The sequence below is a fragment of the Culex pipiens genome, chromosome 3 (assembly GCF_016801865.2).
Source record: "Culex pipiens pallens isolate TS chromosome 3, TS_CPP_V2, whole genome shotgun sequence".
Taxonomy (NCBI): Eukaryota; Metazoa; Arthropoda; class Insecta; order Diptera; family Culicidae; genus Culex; species Culex pipiens.
Window position 1 is genome coordinate 59,202,899 of NC_068939.1, and position 10,795 is coordinate 59,213,693.

The 10,795-nt window shown below is 38.7% G+C and overlaps 1 protein-coding gene across 1 annotated transcript; it reads left to right on the forward strand.

The window, feature by feature from the left end:
* Positions 1 to 6,186: 6,186 nt before the first annotated feature.
* On the forward strand, positions 6,187 to 10,594 carry LOC120417636 (uncharacterized). The gene is made up of 2 exons (XM_039579748.2): positions 6,187 to 9,487; positions 9,546 to 10,594. Exons 1-2 carry the CDS (start codon positions 8,414 to 8,416, stop codon positions 10,584 to 10,586), a joined length of 2,115 nt encoding a protein of 704 aa, XP_039435682.1. The 5' UTR covers positions 6,187 to 8,413; the 3' UTR covers positions 10,587 to 10,594.
* The last annotated feature ends 201 nt before the right edge of the window (positions 10,595 to 10,795 follow it).

Sequence of the window (10,795 nt, forward strand, 5' to 3'; positions counted from 1 at the left end):
TCAAAAAAACTCCTAGGATTTTTTAAAGCGTTTTGGCTTAAGTGGCACAATTAAAGAAGAAACCCCAATGTTTTTACATATTTGGAAAGATAATTGATTTTCCTACGAAGGAATGTCATGTAGAATGAACTATATTATACCTGTGCTTCCTCTGAAATGAAAATGTAGCGTGACGGGACAACATCGGAAAACTGGACTTTTAAAATTGAAAAAAGTGACATTTTGGTGTAGCTTTGCTAAGAATCGGTCATACGCTCTTCTGAAATGTTAGTCATAATTTTTTTTTAATGTTGCCAAAATATTATTATGAATTTTTGAAAAATTCCGTATTTGCAAATATTTTTCAAAGTTAGTGTCACTCCACTTCAAAATTGGTCGAATAGATCAATATTTTTTAAACATGTTAAGCATGTTTGGGCTACTTTGAAAATATGTTTAATTTTTGAGCAATTCCATGTCAAATAGGGAATCGGTTGTACCGGACCCTCTCCGATTTCAATGAATTTTTCTTTGTAGACATGTTATCCTACGCTTATGTAAGCCATTTTTGTGTATATGGAGCCAGTTTCACTCGATACTGACATTTGGGAAGGGCGTAAGTGTTTTAGATATTTTTGTAATTCGGAATTGAAATATCGCTGTATCTAGATCTAAGCCGTTGCATCGTATCAAAAAGTGGTCAAAGACATAATTGTAGGAAATTTGACGGGCTATTCGAAAAAAAATACACCGAAAAAAAAATACACGCTACTTTTATGAGATTTTTTGTTTTTTAAGTTTAGAAGTCAAATTTGAGGGTGAGCCTACGATTTTTTTTCGTTCAAAATTTTTGTGGAAATTGCCTGAGATGTTACAAAAAGACTCACGAAAAATGCACCTAAAAATTACAAAAATCATTTACTGAAACTGTTTTTTTCTTCGAAAAGTGCTCTAAACGTCTAAAACTGAATAAGGGAATCGATTCTCCAGTCAATTTTACATAAAAGTCTCCATGTTGACCACACTGTCCTATGTCCAATCCTTGGGAAGTTACAGCCGTTTGAAAAATAAAAATGTTGAAACAATTGGGTTTTTGATGGTTTTTCACAATTTCTATATGACAGACTTGATTTTTCAGTCTCGTAAATATTTTTACCGGAAAGCTCGTCCAATTTCCCATAAGATTGTCCTAGACCACTTTTCAATTGGAAGTACACAGCTAAAAAAGTAGCAATCTAGCTGCGAGTAAAAGTGCTGGGTGTAAAATAAATATTGCATTATTTTTGCATTTTTATGTAATTTTCCGCCCTGAAATATGTAGCCCATCAGTTTGGGAAACCTACTTGACCGAAATATCAAGCCCATATATGCGTTTATCCTTACAGCTATTCATCAGTCTGATGGCCGAGTGGGCTAAGGCTCCAGTCCTTACTGTCGGTGCTGGGTTTGAATCCCGTCGGTTGCAACTTTTTTTTTGTGTAAGCAAAAAAATGTACATGCAGTGTGTAATATTAAGTGTTTATTTTGACGAAGGTAATGTGCATGCTTTTGCATGCGATTTTACCATCGGATTTTTAGCTGTGTATGGGTTTACTGATATAGGCTAATTTCATTGCTCATAACTGAAAACAGAATATTTTTCTCAGTGTAGTTCAGTGGATGGTAGTAAACTGGATAGTAAATTAGCTTAAATAATCAAAAATACTAGTTATTTCGAAAAGTGGCCAAAGACAATCATATGGGAAATTGGCCGAGCTTTCCGGTAAAAATATTTACGAGACTGAATAATTAAGTCTGGCATAAAGAATTTTTTTCAACATTTTTATTTTTGAAACGGCTGTAACTTCCCAAGGATTGGACATAGGACAATGGTCAATATGGAGACTTTTATGTAAAATTGTCTAGAGAATCGATTCCCGTAAACAGTTTTAGAAAATTTTGACGTTTAGAGTAGAGCGTCCAATTCTCCGTCCCGGTAAAAAATTCCCGGGGATTCCCGGGATTTCCTGAAAAAATTTATTACCCGTTTCCCGGGAAATTTGTTAATTTCCCGGGAATTCCCGAAATTCAAGCAAATGTATACATTTTCTAAACTTTATGGAACCATTTTTTTAAATGCTCAGGAAAAATAAATAAACGAAAATGATTTTGTTCAATTCAAATTATTTTTAGCTCATATACAAATAATCAGATTATCAGACACTTTGATAGCAAGATAAATATCTGATAATATTAATTTCTGAAGCAACTGGAAATAGATCTTGTTTAATAAAAATAAACTATCACAATTAAGTCAAGAATATTTGGATATATTTGATAAAAAATATATTAGATTGAGATTTTTTGTTTTTGTTCACCATGATCAAAAGAATTGAAAATCAAATTGGTATCTTAACATTTTTCAAAAAGTTTTGTGCAAGAAGAATTACTTCAATTCGTTAAATACTTAGCATACAAGAAATTACAGTTTGACGTAAAAAAAATGGACCAATGGTGTAACCATGGGTGTTAGAAAATTAAAAATCAAAAAATGTAAGACTGATTGTGACATGATGATAATTCCATTGAGTTGTTTGAAGTAAAACAAAAACGAGAAGTTTGATGTTTAAGGACAAACTAACAAGCATTGCCATTTAGTCCAAGAGCTGAAACCATTATGACTTTTTTTGATAAGTTATTTGTCATGAAAAACATAATTTCGCATGTTTTTTTTATTCCAACATTTTGGGATTCCAACCACGCTCTCTTTTACTGGTCACAGAGGCAAGACAATAAATTTTATGATTGTGGAGTATGGATTCATTTTAGGTACTGACTGTCTGAACACCTTGATTAAAAAAATACCTGACATATTTATTCGATTTATTGTACTATTGGAGCTTATAAAATTAGAAAAAAATAACATTTTCTTGTGGTTGTATGATTTTTTTCATGCAGTCAAGTTGTTAATTGATCGTCACACTTGTTTTAGCCTTTAAATCGCTGTTCTATACAATTTAGTTGCAAAATATTAATCAGAACCAAGATCAAAACAATTTTCAATAAATTCAAATTTCTCGGAAATTCCCGGGATTTCCCGGGAAATTGGTTGAAAATTTCCCGTTTCCCGGGAAATTTGTAACCCCGGGAAATTGAACGCTCTAGTTTAGAGTACTTTTCGAAAAAAAAACTGTTTCAGTAAATGATTTTTGTATTTTTTAAAGGTGAGTTGCTCCTTCCTGCATTTTTCGTGAGTTTTTTTGTAACATCTTAGGCTATTTTCACAAAAAATTTGAACGAAAAAAAATCGTGGACTCACCTTCAAATTTGACTTTTTAACTTAGAAAACAAAAAAAAATCATAAAATTGGCGAGTTTTTTTCTTTCAGCGTATTTTTTCAGAAATCCCGTCAAATTTCCTACAAGTATGTCTTTGACCACTTTTTGATACGATGCAACGGCTTCGAGAAACAGCAATATTTAAATTACGAAATACAAAAATATCTATAGCACTTACGCCCTTCTCAAATATCATTATCGAATGAAACTGGCTCCATATACACAAAAATTACTTAAATAAGCATAGGTCTACAATGTTTCATTGAAATCAGAGAGAGTCGAGAAAAAAGTACCTGAAAAATTCCTGTTTTGGGCCTGAATTGCTTTTTTTTATAAAATTCCTATTGACCGCAAAGAAAATCAGCAACAAAAATCATCATTACTTAGATATTTTGGACAGGTATGATTGCAAAACAATTTGACAGCTATATAATCCATTTTAAATACTGTTTTCATTTAATTACTGGAACCATGGTCCATATCATTGGTCAGAGTCGTGGTACATTAATTCGAAAACTATTTGCAACGGCCTTAATTTATAAAACATTATTTTCCTGTGTGCTTTTATCCGTATTGCTGTATCTCAACCCTTCAATCCACATAGATAAATTATCCAGTTTTAAGGGTTGCAAGGACAAAGTAAAAACGTTACCTAAAACCGTCTTAAATAGTTTTTTTTAAGAAAATCTGCAAGGATTACCGTTTTTAAGATACAGGTTTTTGATCAGCAAACCATCACTGCAAGCTCAACTTTTTGAATGAAGCTTGGAATGGAGGCTTGCAAGGCCAAATAAGTTATGCAAAATGGCAGCAATAAAATAAAATTAAGAGTATAAGTTTTCAAATAACAAATTTCCTTTAGAAATACAGAGCATCCCAAATTATTGTTTGTCGGCTCTGAACGAAATTGGAAAAGTAAAAAACATTTTAATTTTTTTTAATTCTAAGCTTTTTTTGAAAACATCATTCAAAAAGTATCCCAAAATTCATGAAATGATAATGATGGTTCTGCGAAAAATTTCAGGAATTATTTTGAAAAACAAAATTATGTGTTTTTTTTTCAAATTCAAACCAACAGTTATTTTAAGAAAAGCAATATGACATTGAAAAAACAATGCTATGAATTAAATTCCTGATCGGTAAAGGTTTAACAGGCGTTCATTTTTAAACCGAAATGCCATCTTCGCATCGCTGAAAACAACACTTCTCAAGGTTGAACAAAACAAACAATTTCATGGATTCCAAAAACAATTGATATAATTGTGGAAAGCTCGACCTAATACGTGTTCAACTTCCTGGCTAATCTCCACTGACCGGAATCGTAAAATTCAAATTTCCAACGTCAATTAATTCTTCCGACGACCACCACCGGCATAAATCGCGGCAACCAAAGACAGAGCGAGAGACCGAGGGAAAACAAGATCTTGGCAATAACAGAGAACCTCAGCTCGAACGCGGGAAAGATTTATTATTCCATGTTTACTGGTATGCTTCGCACATAAATGAGATAATTTTCACTGTACGCCCGGAAGCAATACCAGAGCTTCGTCGTCGTCGTCGTCTTTCCCTGGCGGCCCGTGGGGACCTTGCGATGTTCATACTTGGGTGGAAAAGCTCACCCTCTGGGTTGATGTCGGGGGTTCCCATTATTGTTTCCCTTTTCCCCCCACTGCAGCTTCCTAAATCCTCTTGCTGAAGGTCCTCAGTAAACAAGCTACCCCCAAAAGGAGGTACTACGGGATGTTTTTGGGATACTTTGGAGGCATAGTTGTCTCATGAGGAATGTAAAAAAATGCTTAATTTTGTTTAGTTTAGTCTCTATTATGTACTTCTAACCAATCACAAGTCACAAAATCAAAATTTAATGTATCACATTGGTCAATCTTACAGTTATTGTCAGAACCCACTGGCTACCCACTATACAAGCTGTTGCGGGATGTCTGCCAGCAGCGAATTATATGCTATGAATTATGGTGATCACTGTTTAACACCGGTTCCAACATGCCGCTGTCTGTCCTCCTGGGGACAGGCCCAAGAACGTGTAAGTAATTGTGACCCGGGGGGTGGTGGGGGTGGCTGTGTTTACGGATGACCACCCGGGCTGTTGTCCGGGTTGTTGTGTTGTCTAAAGGTAAGAATTGGCAAGGGTTTCATCGGTCATTAGCCAAAACAAGATGGGTAAACAACAAGGATATCGTTTCGTAATGGTTGGAAGAATGGACGATTAAATGTTGACTTATTTGGTTAAAATTAGTTTTTTTTATCTCCGTTTATCTAAGCATTTTGGATATATTTATTGTCAATTTTTTCATGTGAAAGTTGTTTTTAATCAAATAGAAGTTTATGTAACAAAAAAAAAGAGTTTTATGAGGACTTTTCAGTACGAGTCAAACATTTACCCAAAGAGGCTCCGCCGATTCTTTAATTAATTTACCGTTTGCCGTATCAAAAATCAGAACAATCTTAAAAAGTATTACTTTACTAAACAAGTGTTGAAAAGTATCACTTTTCAACACTTGTATGGAAACCTAATACTTTTTTGATTCTTTTATATTTTGTGAAACGAAGTAGGCCCCTTCGTCATTAAAAAATGACAAGAAAAGTAAGCATTTTCAACAGAGTTGTAAAAAGATATGTTTGGTTTATGGTGTAATTTTTCACATTTAGCTGAATTTTGGCCAACTATTGAATGCACTTAAAGTTTGTTCTACGTTGAATTCTTTTCTTCATAACATTTCAATAACTAGGTCATTGAAATGAAAATATGTTCATTTTTTATGTTCCAGCGACGACTTCGACACTGTTCACTTTGCTCAGAATGGGTCTCGTTTATGTTTGTGTTTTGTAAGGTGGTGATACCTATTTTGCCGCAACCTTTGGTCAGTAAGCATAAGCATAAGCATAGGTGCCCACCCGCAGTTGCTACTCCGTTATTGACCAGGACCTCCAGAAGTTACATCCACGAGCCGTGGAAGATGAGTGGGTGCTATCTTTCCTCGCTTCGCAACTTCTCAAAGGCCCCTATCATGCTGATCAATACCGGCGCCGGCCACGACCAGTGGTAGAGTCACGGGGAAGTGGATGGGAATGTTAGTCCGATACTTGAGTGATAGAGACCGCCCAATCGACTGCTTCTCCGACAAAGTATCACATGAGTTTTGAGGGGGTTAGTAGATGGGTATGAGGTCAGGATTCACGAGTGGCAGTGATGTGACCATGAGCATTTTGTTTTATCGGTTGAAATTTTAAATCTTAGGCAGCCAGCTGCGGAAAGATAAATTATTGATTATTTAGAAGGTTTTTTAATCGAACGCGTGCCAACCGAGCAGTAGTGCTATGGGCTGGACTTATCAGTATATTTTTACTGCTTGTACATTTTAGATAACGCGAGCCAATTTCGAAAATAGTAAATAAAAGACGCTTTACTCTTCATAAAATCAATAGTTTGATGAGTTAATACTAAAATGCCATGATCAACGATTATCAACCAAAAGAAAACAGGGCACCATGTAACCGATTGTAATGAAATTAAAACAATAATCTCAACGAACTAAACCGGCGGCGTGCCTTCTAATCAACGATGATAAAAGAAGGACTTATGAAAAATAAAATATCAAAATAAAAGGGCTCCGATAAACACGTTGCAGAGTAACCGCGAGGTTCCGCTACTCACAATCGAGTCAAAAAATTCAAAAACGCGTGCTAATGGTCTATCCTAAATGACAGCGTGTCTTTCGATAAACGATTCTATAGAAATGAGTTTTTCACCGTGAAAATTAAAGAAATTATTTGGATTGTATCAATCTACTGGTACAGTTGACAAACTAACGAAACGACAGCAAAATGATCAAGAACGCGTATACTAAATTATAAAATAATGACCCTATAACGATTATTTTCAATAAAATATGATTTGGATTTATCGACCGATTCTGTAGATTTTACGCGGCTTTAAATATTTATTGGGCTAAACATGAAAAAAGAACAAATAAACTCATACACACTCTCATACACACATAAACCAATTTACATGTTTAGACCTGGACATTATAGCGGTTTTTGAATTAGACTTGAGATTTTTTGAAAGGCATCAATATAATGAAAACAATCTGTACTGCAAAAATAAAAAATAAAAAGTACCCTAAGTTGGGTAGAATTTCCAGCAATAGTAGATTATCTATAGTTCCTGATAAGTGGCTGTTACACACACACACACACACACACACACACACACACACACAAACACACAAACACGCGCGCGCGCGCTTAAGATGTCATCATGGAACGAGCTCACCCGGGTCTTGAAGACTGGAGACTGCTCGCCGTTCTCCATTCGCCGCCGCAGCATCGAAATCCGTTTGTCGTTGGCCTCACTGCTCCGTGTATTCAACATCCGTCCTACTGGAAGCCGCTCCTCTCACATGGTACCTCAAAGCACCCATCAATCTGCTAAACATCACAGAACTTTCACATTTATTATGACTATGAGTGAAACAAATCACTGTTCAAGGTTACGTCCTACTGAAGTGACATCTTAGTCTTTAACACATTCAAAGCTTTTTACCAACGTTACCTATTCCATTACACTTGCCTTTGTCTTTTACAAACAGTGACATAACCCCACTTTTTGACTTCCCTTCAAAAGCTTTCAAATATTTAAACCCGCACAACTGTCATTTCTCATTTCGCGTTGTTTCAATTTACCGCGTGTTTTTCATTCTACCCCTGATATTAAACATGGTATGTTACTAATGATTTTCAATTAAAATAAAATAATAAGCATAAGCTATCTTGGTTCTGTAATTTAGGTGGAACAATACAAAGACAATGCGGGGAACTTGTATTGGGTTCAACCTGTCCCAAAAGACGGCAACTGCCTTTACAGTGCCCTCGCACACCAGTTATATGGCTTAACGCCACGGAACTCGCTCTTCCCGGTTTATCGAGACCTACTCCGCGCCAATGCCGTACACGAGCTTAGGAACCGTCCAAATCTTTACCAGGATACTCTGGAAATATACGCTGCTGATGTTCCCGGGAACTCTCCTCTTCCTCATAAGATAAAACTTTTTCTTCGCAAGCTTGAAGCCCTTGGCAGTTGGGGAGGAGAGGAGAGCATGGTTGCACTTTCAAATTTCCATGCGACCAGAATCTACATCCACCAGAATAATGCCACGCTTTCCTACTTCCCCACGGTTGTAGAGCCAACTACCGAGTGCCACATCCTGTATCGAGGATCACGCAACCAAAGAAATCACTATGACAGCGTCTACTGTGTGCGTCGAGCATCCAGCATCCTGACGGCCCCGGTCGGCAAGAGGGTTGAAATAATCCGACCTACTGTCCGTTCCCCCCAATTAGAGGTGTGCAAATTGAAAGATGATCAGGCGTCTCTCATGAGCGCCGTGCTACACCAACTCACGCGAACGGAAGTTGGAGAAGATACCTGCAGCAACCTTCGCTGCCTGATTGCCGATGCGATTGTCCATCTGGAACCGGCCGTCCTGACCTCACTCGGAATACCTAGCGACAACGAATCCTTGCAAACGTTTATCTTCCGCTTGAAGACCGGCCATCAGAATGGTGGTGTCGCGTCCCTCGTTCTGCTCTCTTCGCTACTAGGTGTGACCATCTACCTGTACCGATACAACCAGGATACGCTGCGAATGAACCCCGCCGATCAAACTGGTTCTGTTGCCGTTCACATTTATGAGCACATTGCGGATGAAAGTTCGACCTTCAGTAGTGTGCTTCGAATCGTTCCCGACCAACCTCGTCAACCTCAAGTTCCCGAAACAACATCAGACGGTAAAAACCCCATCATAATTGCTGACAAGATCTCGCGCACCGAATTTGCGGGCACTCCACAAAGTGTCCACTCGAGTATGTCCATTCCATCGCACCAGGGCCTCCGCTTAGGATCCCTGAACGTTAACGGGTGCCGGGTCTCCGCCAAGCGTGACGAAATAGACGCCCTTTTGGTCAGCCATAAAGTTCACGTTGCTGTCCTGCAGGAGGTGAATCTACCGTGCGGGGAGGCTCTTTCCGATCATTACCATTGGCATATGGGAGAACCCGCTCGGAACAAAAGACGAGGACTTGCCATACTTGTGCACCGAGATTACCCGATAGCGATATGGCATAAAAAGAATCAAGACAGCAACATCCAGTATGCGCAACTAGTCTACCAGGTGAAGATCGCCATTGATAAAATTGACTTCCTAAATCCTAATTGTAATTCTCTCAAAGACAGATGACGCTTCCTGCTATTTGGACTTGGTAAATGTCCACGGCCCCAACCAGAACAACGCCCCCTTCTTTTCCAGCCTAGGGACTCTGATCAGCACGCTTCCGAACTTCCATCAACTGATCATACTCGGAGACTTCAACAGCCAGCTCGCGAATGTTGGACTCGACGAGGCAGAGCAGCAATTGATCGGTAGGACAGTGGGTCACACATCGTTCAATGAAAACGGCCTCCAAATGCGCTTCTTCGTTGGATTACATTCATTGGTTGTTCGAAACACCAAGGCCAACGCCAGCTTCAGGTATACTTGGAAGCGTGGAGATCGCTGCAGTCAAATCGATCATGTACTTACCCACAAAAACTCCAAGTTGTACCTAAAAAGCCTTCAATGCTCGTGGCCCACAAAGCTCTCCACCGATCATAAATTGATGCTCACCAACATAGTGAAGAACCGATCAACTCCACGGACCATCCCACAGAAACGACCACCTCAACAAAGAGTTGATGTAGATCCCTCACTCCTACGACACGAGCCAATTAGGAAGAAGTTCAAAGATCATCTGTCAGCCATTGATCCAGCTAGCTCGATCAACGAGTCCGTAGAGCAGAGCTGGACCAGAATAAAGGAGGGATTAACGAGTGCCGCCAACACTACTTTGAAGAGAAGGGTGATCATGAACCGAGAGTGCAGACTTGCCTTAGCACACCTTAAGAAGTGCCAATTCTGGGCGCACCGTTCTTATCAACCCAAATGGAAACATTGTCTTGAGGAAGCTAAGGAGAATCTCCGTCGTAAAATCCGGGAGAGCGAAGAGAAGGACACCCTAGACATTCTAAATGATACTAAAACGTACCGCGTTGGGTACCGCCTCATCAAAGCACACAAATTTTTCAAGCGATTTAAGAGAATGCAGCCAACCAAGAAGCCCTCAACTGTGTCACCCGCTATTAAACTTGACGACTGGTTCCAGGAAGACAGTGGTCCAGACCTGATTCCCGTCCTCCAGCCTGACTCCTTTGCCAGACCCACCTACGATCGATGAAGTCCGTGCGATTTTGGAGAGGATCAAGAACGGCAAGACACCCGGCGTGGACAACCTGTACGCAGAATACCTGAAGTACGGAGGGGAACGAGTGCTGCACGATCTACATGAGCTTTTGAAAAAGGTCTGGGAGGAAAATCATATGCCAGCTGATTGGAAACAAGTAGTCGTTGTGCCGATTCCCAAGGTTAAGAAACCAACCCAAACCG

Excerpts from the sequence above, each read along its gene's own strand:
- LOC120417636 (XM_039579748.2), top strand. The coding sequence starts at position 8,414 with ATGGTTGCACTTTCAAATTTCCATGCGACCAGAATCTACATCCACCAG. Across the intron at positions 9,488-9,545 it reads ATGCGCAACTAGTCTACCAG|ACAGATGACGCTTCCTGCTA; the intron begins GTGAAGATCGCC and ends ATTCTCTCAAAG.